The 26,594-nt window shown below is 39.8% G+C and overlaps 1 protein-coding gene across 1 annotated transcript in view; it reads left to right on the top strand.

Moving 5' to 3' along the window:
- Positions 1-26,594, top strand: part of arnt2 (aryl-hydrocarbon receptor nuclear translocator 2) — a 135,005-nt gene that overhangs the window by 25,208 nt on the left and 83,203 nt on the right. The window contains exons 2-3 of the mRNA XM_061963872.2: positions 8,267-8,378; positions 24,838-24,885. Coding sequence (XP_061819856.1) covers positions 8,267-8,378; positions 24,838-24,885 — 160 coding nt within the window. The remainder of the gene's footprint in view (positions 1-8,266; positions 8,379-24,837; positions 24,886-26,594) is intronic.

Here is a 26,594-nt window from a genome sequence, read left to right as displayed (position 1 = left end):
TTATACATGTTAAGATGTGCCCTCAATTATTGCGTTTGGCCTAATTGTATTTTATTTCCTAAACGCCTGTTTTCATTATTGAAGGCTGACACGCACAGTGGTTGATCATGCCAATTTGTGTCTGCTAATAAAAACAGGTGCGCTCACAGCCCTATGTGCTGTGTCCGCATAAAGGAAGTTCTTGTCAGGGCGTGGACTATGGAGTGATTGTTTTCCCGAGATGCAAGTGAACTTGGACCGGACATGGCGTGAAGGTAGTGACATCTTTTATTTTAAACACTAACAAACTACAAAAAAAGGATACAAACAAAAGGCGCGCTCACAGGCGGAGATAAACTTGGCTAAGAAAACAAAAACTAGGACAAAGGCAAAACTATGGACGTGAAACTAATAAACACTTACTGTGGCAAGGCATGAAGCATGAACTATAGTGGACATGGATATCATGGGTAGCAGAGGTAGTCTGGATGGTTAGGATATGTCACCAGGACGATCAAAAGACACAGACAGGCTTAAATAGCAGTGACATGATTAGTGACAGGTGTGCGAGTGCAAATGAATCAGGTGTGTGACATGAAACGTGAAACAGGTGCGTGACATGACAGGTGAAACTAATGGGTTGCTATGGTGACAAAATAAACAAAAGTGCACAAAGAGTCCAAAAACAAAACCGAACATGACTAAAACAAAACATGATGACACAGACATAACAATTCTTGTCTCTCGTGCGTTTTTGATGATTATTATATGGTGCCCTTTAAATGGTGGTTTCTCCACGCAAATCTGCTGAGCTGTTTTCAACCTGCCAACATAAACAATATAAAAAGACAAACCACTTAATAATGACGACAACAGTTTTAAATTTTAAGAATGCAATACAGTTCATTGCATTCTTTGCATGCAAAATAGTAATCAATGTTCATTTTGCCATCATAACATGTTTGAGATGAAAACACATATATATAAAATTAGTTCAAAATTAATATTCCCTGAGAACGTTCAAATAAAACTATATTCTTATTATCAAAAATAAAACAACAAGAACAGTTTTCATTATATCAAACATAAAAAGTGGATAAGGTACTGAGTCACCACCAAGCAAAAACCGCGCATGCTCAGAAAAGTAGCGTCTGATTTACCGCCCGTCCGAGCACCCACTGGCAGAACTGTAGATCGGCGCCCATGCTATAGAGACTATAGTGGGTGCAAGTGCAAGCTATCCAAGTAGCATGTGGTTGCATGACTTGAATAACCCGAATAACTTTGCACGACTAATTTCGCATGGTTACTAATGAAAGGCTAATTGAACACGACAGCTCGGATAGCGTTGTTAGTTTTCAACACCTTTTGGCGGCATTTGATGACATCGCGGGAGTGAGAGAACACATCCTGGTTATCATAATGAATAACATTTATTTTTACTAACACAACTTTTGCGTTTACATTTGATAATAGATGACTTACCTTGCCTCCGGACGCCCCTCAAATCGGATGCTTTCTGGACAGGTGCTGCAGCATCCAACTTGTGTTATTGTGGTTTGCGAGCTCCACGTTGCAATGTTTGCATACTACTGCGTTTTCCTTCGATTAGTGTGAAGTGTTCCCACACCTTAGACAACTTTTGTCGCTTCTTAATTCCCTCGTTTTGCAATGGCTCTTGTCCACTGCTTTCTGCGGCGTCTGCCATTGCGAGTTTTGTCGGCGAAAAGGCTTTCTAAACTCAAGCGTATTTAAAAGATCAGTGTTGTGCAGTGCAGGGGGCGTATGATCTGTGACGTAAACACGCTGTGCAACACCTAAACAGTCTGTGCGTAACGTGAGCTTTGACTACTGTTTACTAAACGAGGCAACATGCCGTAAAAAAAACTTAACGACGCCTTGAATCAGCGAGAGTTCCTCAAATATATTTTGTAATCGAGTTACTCGAGGAATCGTTTCAGCTCTAATTGATAGGTGACAGATGAAGGGGAAACAGTAAGTATTTTATATTTGTGGATGAATGAATGGAACTAATCAGAGTAAGAGAAACAAAGACAAGGATGGATATTTGGCATATTGAACAATTCTACTCATATTTGCCAGCATTAGTGGTCTTGTTGCCTGCCTGCCTGCAGTACTGAATGAATATGAGCTCACAAAAGAGTCTGTTTAGTAATGTGTGCATTTTTCAGTTAATCATGTATACAATACTGCTGTACTGTGATGCTTCATGCAAGTGTGTGTACTGTGTACTGTCGGCCTGTGTAAAATAGTTAATAGAGTGTTATATATATAGGGACGGCGTGGCGCAGTGGGAAAATGGCCGTGCGCGACCCGAGGGTCCCTGGTTCAATCCCCACCTAGTACCAACCTCGTCATGTCCGTTGTGTCCTGAGCAAGACACTTCACCCTTGCTCCTGATGGGTGCTGGTTAGCGCCTTGCATGGCAGCTCCCTCCATCAGTGTGTGAATGTGTGTGTGAATGGATAAATGTGGAAGTAGTGTCAAAGCGCTTTGAGTACCTTGAAGGTAGAAAAGCGCTATACAAGTACAACCCATTTATCATTTATACCAAAGACAACCTAATTTGTGAAATTACAATTTCGGGACCATAAAATTATTATAAAATGTGTCAGTACTGGCAGTACTGGAAAGCTGTGCGGACTTTGCTCGCATTTTCACTCTTTTCATATATTTACTTGGGTGGTACTTTTTCCAAATAATTAAAAAAATTTTGTGTTGCAGTTTCTGTTGTACATATCATGTACATCTTCTTGATTTGCCCCACATTACTTTGACAACCCAAACCACCAACACACAATTGATGAGTTAGCTTTTTTCTTAGCAATAGAATCGTCTTCGGAGGATAACTCCAAGTCACTGCCGACATTTTATTTCGCTCCCCTCGGATGCGTGTTTAGCTCCAAGTTTGGTCATGCTGTTTACTTCTGCTGTACCATACATACACTCGGAAATGGAGTAAGAAAAGGCCGACACGGTTTGGTTACTGTCACAGACATTTTCACCATGTTTGATCGCAGTAGTATGCTGACAACTAATCGCTGTAAAGGACCTGAAATTTGTCATGATCATTGATCACGATTGTAAATTTGCCCAGGCCTCCATCACTTCCTTTTGTAGACCTGTCCGTGTGTGGAGGTTCACATCTACTTTATCACTCGGTTCTAAGAGAGTACAGCCTGTAGGTCCAATGTGCACAATTTAATATCTTAGTGGCTTAGGCCATGTTCTTATACAGTGGCTCTCCCATTGTCTCCCACTCGGCTACCTTTTGTTGCAATGGGCTCTTGACAAACTTTGCAGTGTGCAGTCACTTATTCCACATCTGTTTTTGTAAACCCAAACCAGTTCCAAACCACTGACAATATTATCCCTATCTTGGGAGCTATCGTCTTTCTCTCTGTAGTCATAGCCATGTTGTTCCTGTGTGTGCATTAGGGCTGCAACGATTATTTGACTACATTGATTATATTTGTTTAGAAAAAATGTTTGATTTATATTTTTTTGATTTGATTAATAATTTAATGAGAGTAACTTGTATACAACTTCCTGTGGTTGGCAGTCAATCACCCGACTACTCGTGACGTCATCACGAAGATTAAGAGGACATACACCGACAGTGAAGTGTGTAGCTGACAAGTGTCCTCGTGAAAGTCATGCCCGAATATTATTTTCCACCGACTTTGCCTCCTCCTTTTGTTGGTGGACATTGTGGGCATTCATGATGATTTAAGTTGCCGTGTGATTGCTATACTGTAATCTAGCGACCAGGAAATGTTATACGGTACTTGTAAAGCAGCTATACGTTCAGGTGTATATGGTTTAGCATTCCTGTAATTGTCATAACTGTACAAATGTTAAACAAGCCTTGTTATCTGTGGCACAATCAACCTAGTGTATATTCTTTATCTTCATTTGGTCAGTGCTTATGATCACCCTCACTACAAGATGATATAATGAAGTAGCAGTTAATTACACACTTAAAATTGCCGTGTTTAACGGTTACAGCAGGGGTCCCCAAACTTTATGACTCGGGGGGCCACATTGGGTTAAAAAAATTTGGCCGGGGACCAGGCTGTATATATATATATATGTGTGTAGACTAAAAAACTCCTTTGTCCCACACGCCATTAGACTGTACAACTCCTCTCTGGGAGGGAGGGGGGGTACTAGGATGACAGGGGATGCAAAACAATAACAGCTCGGCGGGGCGGTTGCTGGTTGTTCCATCTCCATCGTTGGGGTCCCTGCGGGTGGGGTGGGTGGTTCCCGTGGCCCTGTGCCTGGGTGGTCCTGCGGCGGCCGGTTTGGGTGGGGTGGCCGGGGGCTGGCCTCGCCGCGCTCTCCATGGGTGGGGGGTGGGCTCGTGGGGGCCCGGTTGCCGGTGGGGCGGGGGCGGTCTTCCCGTCCGGTTGCGGGGAGTCTCTGGGTCCCTCGGGCGGGGCGTCTCGCCTTTCTGCCCGTGTGGGGTGTGGTCTCTCGCTGGCTTGGGGTCTGGCTGTCCCCTGCTTTTCTCGTGCCCTGTCCTCTGCCGGGTGCGTCTGTCTGCGGCCTGCTGCTGGCCCTTGTGGGCGGTACGGTGGGTCGGGCTCTGGGGTTCCTGTCGCTGGCCGGCTTGGCTGCGTGGGGGCGGTGGTCCCTGGTTCCCTGGGCACCACGCCTCCTGTTTGTGGGTTGGGCTCTCGGGGGTGATGGGGCCGTGCTCTGGCTCCCACGCACTCTGGGAGTCGAATGTATTGTACATGCAAATTCACATATGCTCACATACGTACATAGGTACCTACGCTCCCACATACATACACAAATACAGTACATATTTACCTACCTAATGTTCGTACATCCACACGCACATTCAATATACAAACATACACATACACATACTGTACATATACATTCACTGTACAAACACATATACACATTCTGTACATATACATTCATTGTACAAACACATATACACATTCTGTACATATACAAGTACATATGCATACTTACACTCATGCACATAATCACGTTTCATCAAACATATATTAACGTTGTTGCCCTAGGGTAAACTGGGTGTAACACATGGCACACTGACAAAGCTTAACCTATTGTGACTATAACAATCTACAAGGTTAATGTAGGTTGCTTCTCTTTCTCCCCCTCCATTTTTCTGCATTCTTTCGTATCTCAAGTTATCATTACGTATATGTATTGTTGCATTTAAACAACTGTATTGTTGATAATAAAGGTAAATTATTGGTATTGTTCATTATCAATAGCGCTATTTCTATTGGTATTTGTATTGATCCATTTGTAGTGTAATAATGCTCATTGTTATTTCTGTATTATTTTTTATTTTTCGCTAACTGCTTATTTGCTATTACTTTTACCATCATATTTGTACATGTCATATTTGCTGATGTTGCTCTATTGTTGTTGTTGTTGTTGTTGTTGTTGTTTGCTGTTGTTGTTTTTGTCTCTCTGTCTAATCCCCCTCTTGTCCCCACAATTTCCCCCTCTGTCTTCTTTTTTTTTCTCTTTCTATCCCCTCCTGCTCCGGCCCGGCTGCACTAAATGATAATATAAATACATTTAATAAAGTCAAATACAAATAAGGCAACAAGAGAAGTATCCTACACTTCTCTTTTGTAAAGTAAATCTGAACAGCCGACATGGGCATCTACATCAACTATATGATTTGCCTGAGAAGCTGGACAGGACATTAAAAAAAAAAAAAAAAAAAAAAAAAAAAAAAAAACAATAACAGTGCAATCATTTTTCATAACATGGTCACTACTGCCTAGTTTCTCTTGTTATATTCTTATTTTACTGTTATATTTTTATTCTCATTGTTGCTTTTTATTTTTATTGTTTTGTAATTTTTTTCTATTTTGTTTCCATTTATACCCCCATTATTGACTATTTACTTTTTAAATTCGATCTCAATTCTCTACACTGCTGCTGGAATTTTAATTTTCCTGAGGGAACTCTCCTGAAGGAATCAATAAAGTACTATCTATCTATCTATCTATCTATCTATCTATCTATCTATCTATCTATCTATCTATCTATCTATCTATCTATCTATCTATCTATACATACATACATTGTCTTTATAATCCGTTTTGTCATATAACATTAATCATATAGCGTTGTTTTTTTTGTGTTTTGTTTTTTTTGTTTTGTTTTTTGTTGTTGTGCTTGCTACCATGTTTCATCATTCCATGTATATACTGTCCTCTGGACCCCCTGTCAAAAGCTTCTTCTAGCTTATTTGGGGGACCCTTTCACGTACCAACATCTTTAAATGATGATATTTCACTACTATTGTAATTGTTATACGGTATTGTGAATAAACTTGAAACTTGAAACTTGAATTAACATTGATGTTCATCAACATTTAACATTGTCACGTTATTGATGGGAAAATTCATTTTTAGACAATATGATTTGCCTGAGCGGCTAGGAGACACCGAGAGTAATAAGCGGTAGAAAATAGATTAGAAAGGAAAGATTAAAAAAACAAAAAACAAAAAACGTTATTTTTTAACTTGGGACTTCCCGTGGGCCGGATTTTGGATGCTGGGGGACCCCTGGGTTAGAGGGTGCTGTGACTTCACAAATGGATATTTCCTAATACAATTTATTACAGGATGTTTATATTATTATTACTATAATCAGAACACACACACACACACACACACACACACACACACACACACACACACACACACACACACACACACACACACACACACACACACACACACACACACACACACACACACACACATAATAAAATACATGTTAATTTGCACCATTTGGTTAGAATAAATACAGTTTGGAAAGACAAGTTGGAAATTTTCTTCATTAGATTATTTTCCAAGGCTTTTGACAGAGGCAGGGAATATCGGGATGTAGCACAACAGATATTGCTCACCGTGTTCTCAACATAACTAATTAAAAATATATAAAATCCAGACTACATGGAGTGCCCCATACTTTAAAATGTCGACAAAGCACAGCCGCTGCAATAGAGCGCACATGAGAGCAGTGGTGTAAAGCTGCCGTCATCACACGTTAAAAGTGCAATATCAGTGTTGATGATGATGTGCATTTATTAGAAAAAAAGAATGAAGGTTATTGCAAGCTGAAACATTGTTATTTCAACTATTTTCTGAGAATACACATTGAGGCTATAAAGCAGGGGTAGGGAACCTATGGCTCTATAGCCAGATGTGGCTCTTTTGATGACTGCATCTGGCTCTCAGATAAATCTTAGCTGACATTGCTTAACACGATAAGTAATGAATAATTCAGCTGGTAATCACAGTGTAAAAATAACGTTCAAAATATAAAACATTCTCATGCATTTTAATCCATCCATCCGTTTTCTACCGCACCTGTTCAAGAAGTCGTATTAATGGTAAGAAGTATTTTATTTATTATTGGTTAGCTTCAGAATAACTATGTTATTAAAAAGAATAAGAGACTTATTATACTCTAAAAATGTTGGTCTTACTTGAAAATGCATGCATCTAGTTGTATTCAGTGTTATATTATATGGCTCTCACGGAAATACATTTTAAAATATTTGGCTTTCATGGCTCTCTCAGCCAAAAGGTTCCCGACCCCTGCTATGAAGTGTATTTTATTCGATTATTCGATTAATCAAAGAAACTCTTCGATAGATTACATGATTACTAAAATATTTGATGGATGCAGCTGTGTTAATCTTTTAAGCAAATGACGATGAGGGACAAAGGTACAGAAGTGCCAGAGGGGAAAAGTGCAGAGAAAATATCTCAGATTTTAAATCTTCTTTAAATCTTAAATCGTTCGCAACATCCATCCATCCATCCATTTTCTACCGCTTATTCCCTTCGGGGTCGCGGCAAAATACTAAAATTATTTAATAAAATCTGTATTTCGCCCATGCCTACTGCGGACACAGAGCTAAAGAACGGTGTTGATTGCGAGTTACAGTGACCTGTTCCCAGTCACCAGACCAAGCAAATAGGAACTGACCAAAATAAATGTTTGTTGTTTTTTATCGCCATACATTTTCTATGATTGACCATTTTGGCCATCTTAAGTATTATTTGTACTGAAATATGACGTATAAATAAGCAAAATAATCTGTTTATAGAACAAGAACATTTGACTTGTTCTGTATTAGTATTTAGCTATAATTGAAAAACAATTTAAAGTGTAGGTTAAGTGATGAATGAAAAATGTTTGTGTTAACTTTTATCTTGTATGGTGTTTGTGTGTTGACCTCCAGAGATGGGCAATGAGCTGCCTGGGACTGTAGCAATGCCTGGGGCAGTTGGGTCCGGCCCGGTAAGAATGGGAGGTGCTGTGCCAGGCCGAGGAGGCAAGAGAAGATCAGGAGGGTGAGTGCCTCTTGTCGCGAAATAACACTTTGCCATCCTCAGATCCTGTTTCAAGCAATGTATGAGCAAACTGACTGTGTAAGGACTTCCGTCAGCTTTATTGTCTAAAAACCAAAAAAAACATTATTTTTAGTTGATGGTTCTTTGTGAAATAAGGTTTTTAAAATATAATTAGTACTTAAGTGGAGATGGTATTAAATGATATTTTGCAAGTTCTAGCACTTACGCAGTTTTTTGTGCAATAGAGACTGAAAAATGGTACAGTGGTTGGCCTCCAGCCCGATTCTTACGAGTTCCATCCCCTGTGACCATGTCGAAGTATCCTTGAGCAAGATACTGACGTGAACCCCTAGTTGCTCCTAATGCTGCATCATCAATAGGTTAATGTGATAATAGTGTTAAAGCGTTTTCAGTACCTTGAATGTGGGACGAGCTACACAAGTATAATCCATTTACCATGAATAATGGTTGTGAACATATACTTGCCAGATGTGACAGGACATATTTGGGCTTTTATCACAAAGATGAGGGGCGGGCATACTTTTTGACTATGAACGTATACCTGTATATGTGCTTTCATCCCTTTTCTCAGGACTATTTATTACCACTGCCAGGAGGTTGTACAATCACTGATTATGTTTGTTCATTAATTAGTAACAAATATATTAACATAACTCAAACAGTTATGAACGGATTTGGATGAAACTTTCAGAAAATGTCACAAAAGGGGTATTGAATAATTGATTGGATTTTAACTTACGTACTTTCCGGGTTCTCCAGCGCACCAGTATTTAAACCGCACCCACCGAATGTCATAAGAAATAAATAGACAGATACATACCAGTATGAAAGATTTTTTAAATTTTGTTTTACATCCCTCAATTGTTTTCCAAAAGGTGCCAGGCGGCAGTAAAACAGCTACAAAACAAAACAGAAGTCATTGTCATGGACCCACTAGCTGCGAAAGCTCACTCTCCAATCAGCCAAACAGACTCAATAACACCTCTGTGATGTTTTGGTGGATTGCCATTGCAAGTTAATCATGCTAACTCGTGAACTTGTTAGCATATACGCTAATGCTAACAACGCTGGCTTGATTACATTACATAGCACGTACAAATATACATGAAAACATTGACATCACACATAGAACGGTTTAGTAAGTATAAATTGAGTTGTATTGTAAAACTTACAAACGTTGCTTGGAGTAATAAATTAATAATTATTTCGAACAGAAACACTATGGACTGTTTTACTTCTGGTTAAAACAGGAAGTACATTTTCAACCTACAACACCTGCAGTGTGCAAACTCGTCCAAAAGATGGCGCTATGGCACAAACAATGGCACATCTTTTCAGTAGGGATGTTCCGATGCCGTTATCGGATTAAGTGCAGATACAGCACTTTTTTGAGGTATTGGTATCGGCGAATGCTTGTAAATACATCTCAGATACCATGAAAATAGTTTTTTTAAAAAAAAAGAATCTCAGGTCTACGACCTAAATAGAGCGCACACAAGCCTAGAGGTCCGCTAGCATGCTAATGTTTGCTGCACGGAAATGACTTCTTCTTCGTCTCTTTTTCACCGGAAACGGAAGACCAAAGCAGCCAGCGCAACCAAAGCAAGCATGTCAGTGGTGTGGCAATATTACACACTCAAGCAGCCAACAAGTTGCACGGCAACATGCAAACTTTGCAATATCTCTGTTTTGAGGGATGGGACACATTTAGGATGTTTCAATACAAGCAACTTAATGAAGCACTTGAAATCCCACCATGCGGTTAAAGCTAACGAGGCTGGAATAAAACAACAAACCCTGACAGATTCATTCCAGCAGAAAGAAACGTTTTTGCGAGAATCCCAACGTGCTGTCGACATTTGCGGTAAACTAATCAAATACATAGTATTGGATGATCAGCCACCCAGAATGTAGGGTTTCGGCCCTTAATGGAGTATATGGAGCTGCGTTACTGCTTGCCTGGTCGTAAATACATGACTGAAACAGCCCTTCCCGACCTGTGTAAGACTTTTAGCGAACCCATCTCTACAAAATTACTAGGCGCTGACTTTGTCAGCTTCACGACATATATTTGGAGCATTGATGTGACGTCTTTATCAATGATTAGCTTAACAGCACTTGGGTCAGCCAGAAGGCTTAATCTTTTAGTCGTTTAAATCATGGGTGTCAAACTCTGGCCCGCGGGCCAAATTTGGCCCGCCGTGTAATTTCACTTGGCCCTTGAGGCGATATCAAATTAACACTAGAGCTGGCTCGCCGATTAGATTCAGCGGTGGTGCCGCGGTAACACCGCATTAACCGCTAATTCTCATACTTGCCAACCCTCCCGGGAGACTCTCAAATTACAGTGCCCCTCACAAAAATCGTCACGTCTGTTTTTCACCCAGTCCAGCAAATGCTGGCCCAGTCACATAATATGTGCGGCTTCAGCACGCACACACATGTGAATGCAAAGCATACTTGGCCAACAGCGATACAGGTTACACTGACGGTGCTTGTATAAATAACTTTAACACTGTTAGAAATATGCGCCACACTGTCAATCCACACCAAACAAGAATGACAAACACATTTCGGGAGAACATCCGCACCGTAACACAACATAAACACAACAAAACAAATACCCAGAATCCCATGCAGCCCTAACTCTTCCGGGCTGCAATATACACCCCCACTACCACCAAACCCCGCCCCCCCCCAACCCCGCCCACCTCAACCAACGCACGGAGGGGCAGCCTCCGCAGCAGAACCTCCAGGTTCTGTAACAACTTCTTCCCTCAGGCCGTAAGACTCTTGAACGCATCATAATTAAATTATCCCCTCAACTCCCCCCAAAATGGATTTACTCGCTGGAATAAAAAAGACAATATAACATACATCCATAAACGTGGACGCATGTGAAAAGTGCAATATATTTATCTGTACAGTAATCTATTTATTTATTTATATATATTTATTTATTTTATATATATATTTATATATTATTTATATATATTTATTTATTTATATATGCACCTTATTGCTTTTTTATCCTGCACTACCATGAGCTTATGTAACAAAATTTTGTTCTTATCTGTGCTGTAAAGTTCAAATTTGAATGACAATTAAAAGGAAGTCTAAGTCTAAGGGAAACTGGGTAACACATGGCACACTGACAAAGCTTAACCTATTGTTACTATGATAATCTACAAGGTTAATACGGTTCACTTCTCTTTCTTCACCTCCATTTATCTGCTTTCTTTTGTATTTCAAGTTATCATTATATATTGTTGCAGGTTTTGTTGCATTTGAAACAATTTTATTGTTGATGATAGAGGTAATTATAATTATTATTTATCAATAGTGCTATTTCTGGTATTTGTATTACGCCATTTGTAATGTAATAATATTTATTGTAATTTATGTGTTAATAATATTTACTTCAGTAACTGCTTTTTTGCTATCACTTTTCGTATCATATTTGTACATATCATATTTGCTGATGCTGTTTTGTTGTTGTGTTTTTTATTGTTACTGTTGGGTTTTTTGTTGTTGTTGTTGTCTCTCTGTCCTATCACCCTCTTCTCCCCGCAATTTCCCCCTCTGTCTTCCTTTTTTTCTCTTTTTATCCCCTCCTGCTCCGGTCCGGCTGCGCCAAATAATGATGTACATTCATTTAATAAAGTCAGATACAAATAAGGCAACAAGAGAAGTAACCCACACTTCCATCCATCCATCCATTTTCTACAGCTTTCGGGGTCACAGAGTATCACACACTTCTCTTTTGTAAATCTGTACAGCAAATATGGGCATCTACATCAACAGTATGATGTACCTGAGTAGCTGGACAAGACAAAAAAACAACAAAAAAACAACAACAACAACAAAAGTATCGGATCAGAATAAAAAAAATCGCAACATCCCTACTTTTCAGTGTCTGTTGAAAACTATTTGTTGACTACAAAACATTATGGCCGTTAGCGAAGAAAAATCCATAAATTAGCCGCACTGTTTTTTAAGCTGCAGGTTTCAAGGTGTTGGAAAAAAGTAGCGGCTTATAGTCCTTAAAATACAGTACATGTGTATGTTGGGAAATGTCAGAAATTAGATAAAGAAAAGTGATTACATTTTGGGGGTGAACGGGCTGGGCTCACTGTCTGGATTTAGGACTGTTTTGCTATTGGGAGTTAAGGTCAGGCAGAGGTCTGCGATCTCCGGTTGTTTTCTAGTATTACATGTGTCAGTTGTTTAGTTTTACTGCATGCTTTCAGTGTCATAACAGGGTATTATGAAAGACCAACTCAGAAAATGTGATTTCATTTTACAGATTCTAATGAACACGACAGCATGTTCATGAATAAAGGAATATGGTTTTACAATTAAAACCATGAAATGTAATACTTTGTACGTCAAAGAGTATTTAACTTTGGGCCAGTATTGCCTACTACTTAATGGGATTCAGATGATTTCCTCCTTCTTGAATTAGCCGTGTATTCGCCTCCTCCACATGTTTGCAATCAAACAAAAACACGGAAAAAAATGCAGCAAACAACAAGATGAATCACAAAAAACAACTGTAAGAAACCCCCAAATGTCGGGAAAAAAGACTTTTCTGCAGATCTTTGTTTGCTGTATGACCTTGAAAGTTTGCTTCTTCGTCTGTCTTCATCACACAGGGTTATTCGTTCCAAAGCCTCGTCATCTGGGAGCTGCCATGATGCAGTTCCTTGGGTTACGGCAATGAGATGTTTATCAATGCAAAGCACATAACCTGTTGTTTCACAAACAAATGATTTCAAAAAGCGCAAATGTTTTAAGATTTGGAAATCATTGCAAATCCTGTCACCAACAAAAGCTTCTGCATTCAGAAGTCCAGCTATGCATTTTCTACCGCTTGTCCCTCTTGGGGACGCGGGGGGTGCTGGAGCCTATCCCAGCTGCATTCAGGCGGAAGGCACAGACAAGTTGGCACAGAAGTGCGTGCGTATAATACAATCTGCATGTGCGTATCTGAGGTGTGCCTACATTTAAACAACCACGGAAGGCACCACGCAATTTAAACCAATCAGAAACAACGTACAGCTGCGGTTCATAATAAACGCAACATTATTAATATTTCTACTACGGATAATTTAAACAAAAACTCGTCAAAACAGCCCAATACTTATAATATGGGCTTTTTAAACATAAGATCATTGTCTCCCAAAACGTTATTAGTTAATGAGGTCATTAGAGACAACAATCTTAACGTCATTGGTCTTAGCGAAACCTGGCTCAAACCAGACGAATTTTTTGCGCTAAATGAGGCATCTCCTCCTAACTATACGAATGCGCATATTGCCCGTCCCCTTAAAAGGGGTGGGGGGGTCGCACTAATATACAATGAAAACTTTAACCTTACCCCTAACCTAGATAATAAATACAAATCGTTTGAGGTGCTTACTATGAGGTCTGTCGCACCGCTGCCTCTCGATATGGCTGTTATCTACCGCCCCCCCAGGGCCCTACTCGGACTTTATTAATGAATTCTCAGAGTTCGTTGCTGATCTAGTGACGTACGCAGACAATATAATCATAATGGGGGACTTTAATATCCATATGAATACCCCATCGGACCCTCAGTGCGTGGCGCTCCAGACTATAATTGATAGCTGTGGTCTTACACAAATAATAAATGAACCTACGCATCGCAACGGCAATACGATAGATCTAGTGCTGGTCAGGGGTGTCACCACCTCCAAAGTTATGGTACTCCCGTATACTAAAGTAATGTCCGATCATTACCTTATAAAATTCGAAGTTCTGACTCATTGTCAACAAACTAATAATAATAATAACTGCTATAGCAGCCGCAACATTAATGCCGCCACAACGATGACTCTCGCTGACCTACTGCCTTCGGTAATGGCACCATTCCCAAATTATGTCGGCTCTATTGATAACCTCACTAACAACTTTGACAATGCCCTGCGCAAAACCATTGATAGTATAGCACCGCTAAAACAAAAAAGGGCCCCTAAAAGGCGCACCCCATGGTTTACAGAGGAAACCAGAGCTCATAAATTATCATGTAGAAAGTTGGAACGCAAATGGCGCGCGACCAAGCTTGAGGTTTTCCATCAAGCATGGGGTGATAGTTTAATATTGTATAAACGCATGCTTACCTTAGCTAAAGCTAAATATTACTCAAATCTCATCCGCCTCAACAAAAACGACCCTAAATTTTTGTTTAGTACAGTAGCATCGCTAACCCAACAAGGGACTCCTCCCAATAGCTCCACCCACTCGGCAGATGACTTTATGAATTTCTTTAATAAGAAAATTGAACTCATTAGAAAGGAGATTAAAGACAACGCATCCCAGCTACAACTGGGTGCTATGAACACAGATACAACTGTATCTACGACGGATACTGCAATACAAAATATTCTCTCTCTTTTTGATGAAATAACATTAGAGGAACTATTACAGCGTGTAAGTGGGATAAAACAAACAACATGTTTACTTGACCCACTTCCTGGGAAACTTATCAAGGAGCTTTTTGTATTATTAGGTCCATCAGTGCTAAATATTATAAACTTATCACTTTCCTCTGGCACTGTTCCCCTAGCATTCAAGAAAGCGGTTATTCATCCTCTGCTCAAAAGACCTAACCTTGATCCTGACCTCATGGTAAACTACCGACCGGTGTCCCACCTTCCCTTTATTTCGAAAATCCTCGAAAAAATTGTCGCACAGCAGCTAAATGAACACTTAGTGTCTAACAATCTCTGTGAACCTTTTCAATCCGGTTTCAGGGCAAATCACTCTACGGAGACAGCCCTCGCAAAAATGACTAATGATCTACTGCTAACGATGGATTCTGATGCGTCATCTATGTTGCTGCTTCTTGATCTTAGCGCTGCTTTCGATACCGTCGATCATAATATTTTATTAGAGCGTATCAAAACACGTATTGGTATGTCAGACTTAGCTTTGTCGTGGTTTAACTCTTATCTTACTGACAGGATGCAATGCGTCTCCCATAATAATGTGACCTCGGACTATGTTAAGGTAACGTGCGGAGTTCCTCAGGGTTCGGTTCTTGGCCCTGCACTCTTTAGTATTTACATGCTGCCGCTAGGCGACATCATACGCAAATACGGTGTTAGCTTTCATTGTTATGCTGATGACACCCAACTCTACATGCCCCTAAAGCTGACCAACACGCCGGATTGTAGTCAGCTGGAGGCGTGTCTTAATTAAATTAAACAATGGATGTCCGCTAACTTCTTGCAACTCAACGCCAAGAAAACGGAAATGCTGATTATCGGTCCTGCTAAACACCGACATTTATTTAATAATACCACCTTAACATTTGACAACCAAACAATTACACAAGGCGAATCAGTAAAGAATCTGGGTATTATCTTCGACCCAACTCTCTCGTTTGAGTCACACATTAAGAGTGTTACTAAAACGGCCTTCTTTCATCTCCGTAATATCGCTAAAATTCGTTCTATTTTATCCACTAGCGACGCTGAGATCATTATTCATGCGTTCGTTACGTCTCGTCTCGATTACTGTAACGTATTATTTTCGGGGCTCCCTATGTCTAGCATTAAAAAATTACAGTTGGTACAAAATGCGGCTGCTAGACTTTTGACAAGAACAAGAAAGTTTGATCATATTACGCCTATACTGGCTCACCTGCACTGGCTTCCTGTGCACTTAAGATGTGACTTTAAGGTTTTACTACTTACGTATAAAATACTACACGGTCTAGCTCCGTCCTATCTTGTCAATTGCATTGTACCATATGTCCCGGCAAGAAATCTGCGTTCAAAGAACTCCGGCTTATTAGTGATTCCCAGAGCCCAAAAAAAGTCTGCGGGCTATAGAGCGTTTTCTATTCGGGCTCCAGTACTATGGAATGCCCTCCCGGTAACAATTAGAGATGCTACCTCAGTAGAAGCATTTAAGTCCCATCTTAAAACTCATTTGTATACTCTAGCCTTTAAATAGCCCCCCTGTTAGACCAGTTGATCTGCCGTTTCTTTTCTTTTCTCCCCTGCTCCCCTTTTCCTTGAGGGGGGGGGGCACAGGTCCGGTGGCCATGGATGAAGTGCTGGCTGTCCAGAGTCGGGACCCGGGGTGGACCGCTCGCCTGTGCATCGGCAGGGAACATCTCTGCGCTGCTGACCCGTCTCCGCTCGGGATGGTGTCCTGCTGGCCCCACTATGGACTGGACTCTTACTATTATGTTGGATCCACTATGGACTGGACTCTCACAATATTATGTCAGACCCACTCGACATCCATTGCTTTCGGTCTCCCCTAGAGGGGGGGGGTTACCCACATATGCGGTCCTCTCCAAGGTTTCTCATAGTCATTCACATCGACGTCCCACTGGGGTGAGTTTTTCCTTGCCCGTATGTGGGCTTTGTACCGAGGATGTCGTTGTGGCTTGTGCAGCCCTTTGAGACACTTGTGATTTAGGGCTATATAAATAAAGATTGATTGATAAAGATTGATTGAAAGAGTGACACCCAGATTCGCCTTACGTTGTTTTTGATTGGTTTGAATTGCCTAGTGTCTTCCGTGGTTGGTTAAATGTAGGCACGGTGGATTGATGGCTTGGTCTGGGATTGGTTATTTTGATCAATCTATCAAAGTTACTCGAACTACGGCAAGCTGCGAAAACCAAAGTGTATTATTATGAAAAAAATAGAGTAGCGAATGGTGAATATAAAGCGTGAGAAATGTTAAATGCGGCATGTCTCGGGAGAAAGGGTTAAATTGCGTGACGGTCACGTGCAAAGCCTGGAGCTTTGCAGCTATGAGCAAGTGTTAGAGTGTGGTCCATCATTGTTGACTTCAAAGGAGAATAACATGATTAGTGACTGCAAGGCGCCAACTAGTGGTTAGTATAAGGAAAAGCAGGGGGTTGTTACACACAGACACAATTTAAACCAATCACAAACAACGTAAGGCGGGTCTTGGCGTCTTTCTTTCACACACCTCAGGTGTACGTTGTTTCTGATTGGTTTAAATTTTGTGGTGTCTTCCCTGGTTGGTTAAATGTAGGCACACGCAGATTGTATTATACGTACGCACTTTTGAATGCGCGCACAAATTGTATTCCATGCTCAGGAATCTAGTTGCGCTCGCTCAAATTGTACACAGCAGAAGTGTCGCAAAAGTCACGTGTAAAAAAGACACCCAATAGAGGGTTCCTGCTGTTTGCAGATCATAGATATGCACACGCAGATTGTATTAAACGCAATCACTTCTGAATGCTCGCGCACAAGTTGTATTAGACGCTGATGAATCTGGATGTGCTCGCTCAAATATTACACGGCGGAAGTGTCGCAAGGGTCACGTGTAAGTAGACAGCCTATAGAGGGTTAATTCTGATTAGGGACAGACAGACAACTTAAAGGGGAACATTATCACAATTTCAGAAGGGTTAGAATCATTAAAAATCAGTTCCCAGTGGCTTATTTTATTTTTCGAAGTTTTTTTCAAAATTTTACCCATCACGCAATATCCCTAAAAAAAGCTTCAAAGTGCCTGATTTTAACCATCGTTATATACACCCGTCCATTTTTCTGTGACGTCACATAGTGATGCCAACACAAACAAACATGGTGCATAGAACAGCAAGCTATAGCGACATTAGCTCGGATTCAGACTCGGATTTCAGCAGCTAAAGCGATTCAACAGATTACGCATGTATTGAAACGGATGGTTGTAGTGTGGAGGCAGGTAGCGAAAACGAAATTGAAGAAGAAACTGAAGCTATTGAGCCATATCGGTTTGAACCGTATGCAAGCGAAACCGACGAAAACGACACGACAGCCAGCGACACGGGAGAAAGCGAGGACGAATTCGGCGATCGCCTTCTAACCAACGATTGGTATGTGTTTGTTTGGCATTAAAGGAAACTAACAACTATGAACTAGGTTTACAGCATATGAAATACATTTGGCAACAACATGCACTTTGAGAGTGCAGACAGCCCAATTTTCATAAATTAATATATTCTGTAGACATACCCTCATCCGCTCTCTTTTCCTGAAAGCTGATCTGTCCAGTTTTGGAGTTGATGTCAGCAGGCCAGGGAAGCTAGGGTCGATATTCTTCTCTTGATCATCTTCGGTGGCATAAGGGGCGGTGTGAGCCAAGACATCCAGGGGTTTAGCTCGCTCGTCTGCGGGAACAAACTGCCGCCATTGCTTGCCGTGCTACCAAGGCCCTTTGTCCCTGAATTGCTCACACACTCCGGCAGATTCAATGGGGGTCTGGCGGCAGATTTCTTTGACTTTATCGTTGGAAATGCATCTGCTTTGAGTGTCGCAGGATATCCACACATTCTTGCCATCTCTGTCGTAGCATAGCTTTTGTCGGTAAAGTGTGCGGAACAAACGTCCAATTTCTTGCCACTTTCGCATCTTTGGGCCACTGGTGCAACTTGAATCCGTCCCTGTTCGTGTTGTTACACCCTCCGACAACACACCGACGAGGCATGATGTCTCCAAGGTATGGAAAACAGTCGAAAAAACGGAAAATAACAGCTGATTTGACTCGGTGTTTGAGAAAATGGCGGATTGCTTCCCGATGTGACGTCACGTTGTGACGTCACGTTGTGACGTCATCGCTCCGAGAGCGAATAATAGAAAGGCGTTTAATTCGCCAAAATTCACCCATTTAGAGTTTGGAAATAGGTTAAAAAAATATATGGTCTTTTTTCTGCAACATCAAGGTATATATTGACGCTTACATAGGTCTGGTGATAATGTTCCCCTTTAAAACACGCGGATCTAAAACACACGTATTCAAATCTAAATACACACACTCGGATTGATATACAGACACACAAATTAGTACACACACACGCAAATTGGATTACACGTGTACAGATTGAGATACACGTTTGCAAATAATTTTGCTATAATAATATTTCCATAGAGGGAATGCTTTGCAACAATGTGTATTCACTCACAGGGCTGCACTGATAAAACGATATATATTGTGACAGACACATAATAGATATCTATAAAAATATGCTTTCGATAAAACGTTTGATATACTGCATACTGTGTATATATAATTTTTTGGTACACAAAACGGAAAGAATGACGCATGGTTGGTTGCATGAACAAGGGCACTAGTGGTCTCGAGTAAACAGGAAGTTAGTGGTCAGTCAGCAATGGGAGGGACTCGCTAAACAGCCAATCGCGTAGCAGTGTCAGCTATCAAGTTTGGTTGCACCATCTTGCTGTCTCGGAGTTGATTCTCTGCATGGAGTGGGAAGAGAAAGTAAAAATGAGTGCTGCAGAGAGCAAATAAATTGTGGATATAACAGGAAAAGTCACTTTGCATTTTTTGGGAGTTTTTCAAACAGATCGTAGTGCTTCGTCCCGCTCATCTTTTCTTTTCAACCCTCCTCCCTTCCCTATTCGGATCACTGAAGGTAGGAAATAAATTGCAGGACTGTATGAATAAAATTATTAACAAAATATAACGAACGTGCTACTTTAAAATAATAATTCGGTCCAATAACATTTTATTCATAGTTACTGGATAATATGCATTAATTTCTATACTTAAATAAGCTTAACAGACCAAATTAAATGTTACACAGCATTAAGTTCCCGGCAGTAATCCTGCTAAAAAAGTTCTCAAGAAAGGTTTACATTTTCACACTTTGCACTATTTTGTTACACTTTATTAAGAATTTCTTACATATCCATTATTTTTGCACCTTAATTTAAAGAGGCTATTGTTAAGTGTTTATTGCGATTTTAGAGTTCGGTTTACATTGTTTGAGTGTTTTCTATGGTTGTGCTGACATTTCATTTATTTTCTGCTGTATAATCAGAGAACGGTTAACATTAAATATATTTTTCTCCCGGTCCATATTTTCCATAGGTCATAATAATATCAATAATTGATAAGGTCACATTTTCAGTAGACCCATAATAAATTCATAAAAGAACCGAACTGCATGAATGTTTTTTGTGACAAACAAGTTTTTGCTCCAATCACTCTATCACAAAAAAATAAGAGTTGTACAAATTATTGGAAACTCAAGACAGCCATGACATTATGTTCTTTACAAGTGTATGTAAACTTTTGACCACGACTGTATGCAATGCTCTGGAGCTCTTCCAAGCAAATAGGCAAAGCTTCTACAAGAACTTTGTCATGGCTGACTCCATATATTTAAAAAGCAATCCGGGTGCATTATACGAGTCGTTATGTTTAGCCTCTTAAGTTTTGTGTTGAATCGTTCAATGTGTGCTTAAAATGTGCAATAAACTGTAAAAGCTTATGTAGCGGTCTGCGTTGTGTTTTAGATCTTCCCATACTGTCACCACAGCGTGCGGGGCGCAAACCCATAACTGTCAGATTGAGAGAAACCTGTGTTAGCCACAACGTACATCTGGCACAACAACTCTTACTGGCCCCTGTTACACTTAAAACTGACGCTGGTAAAATAATTTTACTAAACTAGTCACGTGACTCTTGCCCACGGGTTGTAGTTTGCCCATGCCTGACATGCAAACATTTAGCATCATTACTCCAATATAAACACCTAAAAAATAAAATAGCTTTTACAAACAGGAACATATTCCTTTTACTAAAGACTAGACTTAGACTTAGACTTCCTTTTCATTGTCATTCAAATTTTTTACAGCACAGATAAGAACGACAATTCGTTACATAAGCTCAATGTAGTGCAGGATAAAAAAGCAATAAGGTGCATATATAAATATATATAAATAATATATATAATATATATATATATATATATAAAATAAATAAATATATATAAATATATATAAATAAATAAATAGATTACTGTACAGATAAATATATTGCACTTTTTCACATGCGTCCACGTTTATGGATGTATGTTATATTGTCTTTTTTATTCCAGCGAGTTAATCCATTTTGGGGGGAGTTGAGGGGATAATTTAATTATGATGCGTTCAAGAGTCTTACGGCTTGAGGGAAGAAGCTGTTACAGAACCTGGAGGTTCTGCTTCGGAGGCTGCGGAACCTCTTTCTAGAGTCCAGCAGTGAAAACAGTCCTTGGTGGGGGTGGAAGGAGTCTTTGCAGATTTTCTGAGCCCTGGTCAGGCTGCGGCTTTTTGCGATCTCCTGGATAGGAGGAAGAGGAGTCCTGATGATCTTTTCCGCCGTCCTCACCACTCTCTGGAGAGACTTTCAGTCTGAGGCATTGCAGGCTCCAGTCCAGACAGAGATGCTGTTGGTCAGCAGGCTCTCTATAGTGCCTCTGTAGAATGTGGTGAGAATGGGGGGAGGGAGCTGTGCTTTTTTCATCCGACGCAAAAAGTGCATGCGCTGCTGAGCTCTTTTTACAAGAGCTCCGGTGTGTAGGGACAAGGTTATATTGTCAGTTATCTGCACCCCCAGGAACTTGGTGCTGCTTACTTTCTCCACCGCTGTGCCGTTGATGTAGAGTGGAGCGTGGCTGGACTGGTGCTTCCTGAAGTCAACGATGATCTCCTTGGTCTTGTTGACATTCAGGACCAGGTTGTTGGTTCTGCACCAGTCAACCAGATGTTTCACCTCCTCCCTGTAGTCCATGTCGTTGTTGTCACGGATGAGGCCCACTACTGTCGGGGCCTCAAAGAGAAACCACAGTCAGTTTTTTTAAAGTGCTTTTTTTCTCCAAATAGTGCTTATAGTGCATAGAGGAAGTTTTGTGAGACCATAAGCAGGTTTGACATGAAAAAGGCATTTTCTCATCATGCCTTAACATAGTGAAGCCATTAATAAAAGACTGATATAAAACCAAAGGAGTGCTTTAAACTTGTCGTGTGTTTGTACACGTAAAGATCAGTACTTATAGTAGTAGTGTAATCCTGAGGGGCCGAAGCAACTCATTAAACCGAGGTCTACATAAACATTAAAAAACAATCTAAACGTAGATCCTGGCAAAATGGAAAAATAAACATGACATCTGGGCATCACGGACTTTTCTTGCCAAAGCTGTTTTTGTTTTATTTCAGTTACGTGCATGTGTAATGCAGTTCCCGAGAACCATACACTGTCATTATCATTCTCTTAGTGCGCTGTAGCATAAAGCTGTCTGGTAGATCATGCATACAAACGTGGTTGTGACGGGGGTGCTTCAAACTGAAGGAGTGGAAAGTTAGCTATGGTTGCCCCATAGTTGCAACACAATCTTTCACAATAGAAAGACTCCAAAATAATCCACAAAGTAAAAATTAAAGGTGTCATTTATTCAATGAATGCATTCGCTCCGACACACGTGATGCACAGAACAGATGATAGATTGTAAATCTGAACATGATGAGACAGAAATGACATGCTGTCTTATGAATAAGAATAATTTTCAGTTTGTTTAATAAAAGAACAATGTATAGCAGACCTGGGCATTCTGCAGCCCGCGGGTCACATCCGGCCCTTTGTGCGTCCCTGTCCGGCCCGCGTGAGGCCAATCATAAATTACAAAATAAATTTAAAAAAGTATCTATGTCGAGTGTGCAATACAACGGTGCTGCTTTTGTTTTGAAAAGCGTTATTTGTATTACTTCCGTGTGGACGTATGCGCGTGTGTGATTGTGAATGAATTGAACAGCGGCAATCACAAATTACAAAATAAAGCTTAAAAAATCTCTATGTCGTGCGCGCAATACAACTGTGCTGCTTTTATTTTGAAAAGTGTTATTTATGGGCGTATGTCCGTGTGTAACCTGTGAGTGAAGGTGCACAGCGACAAGTGAAGAGACGATAAAAAGAGAAAAGTTGATGACGAATGCCGTGTTTTCAACAAGACATGGACTGCCAAGTATTTCTTTACAGAAATTATAGGTAGAGCCGTGTGCTTTAATTTGTGGTACACAGGTTGCTGTGTTTAAAGAATATCATTTGAATCGCCACTACACGACGAAGCACGAGGAAAAATTCCGGAATCTGTCTGATGAAGAGCGCGCAAGGGAGGCTGATGCGTTGATGGTAAAACTGCAAACCTAACAAGGACTTTTTGCCAAATTTCACACCCCCAGAGATGCAGCTGTCAGGACAGGTTTTGTCATTTCTCACAAAATCGCCAGGAAAAGTAAGGCGTTTTCTGACGGAGAGTTTATTAAGGAGTGCTTATTGGACTCTGTTGCGCTGATAATGCCCATGCCAGATAATGCTCCCACAGTGTAGAATGCACCCCCTGACGGGCGTGTTGTATCAACTAAAGCCCACACTTAAAGTTTCCACGTGCAAGATTGAATCTATTTAAAAAAGTTATTTAATAAGAAGCCAAAAGTGCAAAAACAATAATGTTCATGTTGGAGGAGTTGTGAATGAATGAAATATGAAATCCGTGCTGCAGTCTGCAGGTGTACCTAATGTTGTGGCCCAGCAGCGCCTGCAGCAACAAGTGCAAACTTGATAGCACACTGTGGGCAGAGGATTGCGTCTCAAAACAGAGAGTGCAATCCATTTAGCGTGTCTGTCTTCATAAATATGCAGGATATATAATGATCGTCAGAACGGCCACAATACTGGTAGGCGGTAAGCTGAATAAAAAATACCGATAGCCATATTTGTTTGCAGGAATCTCAACAGTCCTCCTGTACAGATCCAAGTCGGAACAGATACCAAAAAAAACCAAAAAAACGGTTCCAGTATATATCACTAATTATGTGACATTCTGCAACACAAGCATTTACTCACAGTGGCGGGAACTACAGACTACAGAAAATAACAATGCAAGAACAACTCAGTCCAAAACCCGAGCCTTCTTGCTCAGACGTACTAAACACATTCTCCACTTACTGCCTCAGCTCATCAACTCACAAGTTGATGAATGTTGTCACAGACATCTTCATGATGTCAAATTAACTACTGATCATGACGATGTCTTTGTCTTTCACCAAACGTTTGTGCTCATGCAATGACACAGAACATTTTGTGTATGTTGACAGTCAGCAATAAAAATAGGTGTCTCCATGTACCAACCTTTTATATATGTCTGATTCCATTGTTTGATCAATTCTGTGTGCCTCCTAAATGACCACCATCCCCTAGGGCGTGATGGTGGTCATTTAGCTTGTTTAGCTTTGTGAGAAAAATAATGCTAAATGCTAATTATTCATGATTAACCAATTATATGTCAATGACGTTGTGTAAATAGTAAATCGACTTTCCATTCTTACTTGACTATATAAAGTTTGATAAATCAGACCATTGTACCTCTTGTGTTCCTCTCACTCATAAAACATGTTTCTTGGTAATATTTCTATAAAAGTAATTTATATATTTTAAGTTATTTTATTATTTATTATTATTATTTATTTGTGTTGTTGTTGTTACCTATCACTGTCTAACCAAATACACATTTATTATTTTCACTTTATTTTCCTTCTATTCAAATACAGAAATGATGTTTTGATATTAACATATGTTTCTTGTGGTTGCTTCTCAGAATGGACTTTGATGACGAGGACGGAGAGGGACCAAGCAAATTTTCAAGGTGCCAAAATTGAAAACCAAAGATTTGACACTTCCTGTTTGAGGGTATCTGTGGGTACTGTTGGATCATGGCACAAAGTAGCTGTTCAGCTGCATATATCATTACTACCATTAGGCCTGGGCCGATGTCACATTTTGTTTGACGATATATTGACATGCAAATTATTGCCGATAAACAATATTATTGCCATTATTTTTTTGAGACCAGTCATGTAATGATAATACATAATAATAATGCATTTATTTCCTTTGAAACTTGTATTTCTCATATATTTTAACATTGTAATTGGAATGTAAGCTTTTAAATCTCCAAATTAAGTAAACTAAAGAAATAATAAAATATACTTTGTTTGCAAAATTTTGCACTTGAATAAAAATCACAACAAAAAGTATTAAAATATGTTAAGGTGGTAGTGAAAAAGTACAGAACCAAAAAGATAAATAAAAAGGCTAAATAATGTATTGACGAACAAAGTTGCACTTCAATATTGAACTTCTAGGCAGAGGTAGCGCATATTACATTACTTAACTCAGTGGTTCTCAAATGGGGGTATGTGTACCCCTGGGGGTACTTGAACGTATGCCAAGGGGTACGTGAGATTTTTTTTTTAATATTCTAAAAAATAGCAACAATTCAAAAATCCTTTATAAATATATTTATTGAATAATACTTCAACAAAATATGAATGTAAGTTCATAAACTGAACATCAAATCAAGTAGGCTATTCCATTCACTACAATGCAACAATGCAATATTCAGTGTTGACAGCTAGATTTTTTGTGGACATGTTCCATAAATATTGATGTTAAAGATTTCTTTTTTTGTGAAGAAATGTTTAAAATTAAGTTCATGAATCCAGATGGATCTCTATTACAATCATCAAAGAGGGCACTTTAAGTTGATGATTACTTCTATGTGTAGAAATCTTTATTTATAATTGAATCACTTGTTTATTTTTCAACATTTTTTAGTTATTTTTATATCTTTTTTCCAAATAGTTCAAGAAATTAGCAATATTTTGCACTGTTATACAATTTAATAAATCAGAAACTGATGACATAGTGCTGTATTTTACTTCTTTATCTCTTTTTTTCAACCAGAAATGCTTTGCTCTGATTAGGGGGTACTTGAATTAAAAAAATGTTCAAAGGGGGTACATCCCTGAAAAAAGGTTGAGAACCATTGACTTAACTGACAATCAAGTTAGGACCTTTTTAAACAAAAGTGCAGAGTTACAATATAAACACTACACTATAAGCAGATGTATTAACAGGTCATTTAAAAAAAAACCTTAAGCCTTTCAGAATCCAACCGAGGAAATCAACATGACACGACAACATGACAAGTATCTGTCTGTCTATTTTTAGAAATGCTAGTTTTTCAACAGTATTAATTGGCAGCAAATCTTTAGCGATGTATTTAACAACATTTTATGTGAACGCACACTATTTTTGCTTTTTTGTTTACACTGACCTGGCTTGTTCACCGAACGCTTCAGTAAGTGTGGACTGTCAGGTGGGCGAGCAGGTTTGTTGTATTTGCGCACATTCGGCAAAGTGACTCCTCGGTGTTGATACGCTCATTTTGTTCCAAAGGTTTAAAACTGAAATATTCCCACACAAGTGCAGTGGCATTTGGTTTTGTGATATTTTTGTCCATGCTACCTGCTACATGCTAACTAGTTGCACTGTGTGATGCTAGCGGGCCAG

This window comes from Nerophis lumbriciformis, linkage group LG06 (genome assembly GCF_033978685.3).
Source record: "Nerophis lumbriciformis linkage group LG06, RoL_Nlum_v2.1, whole genome shotgun sequence".
In the NCBI taxonomy this organism is placed as follows: Eukaryota; Metazoa; Chordata; class Actinopteri; order Syngnathiformes; family Syngnathidae; genus Nerophis; species Nerophis lumbriciformis.
The sequence above is the reverse complement of the archived record's forward strand: the minus strand, read 5'-3'. Positions and strand labels throughout refer to the sequence as shown.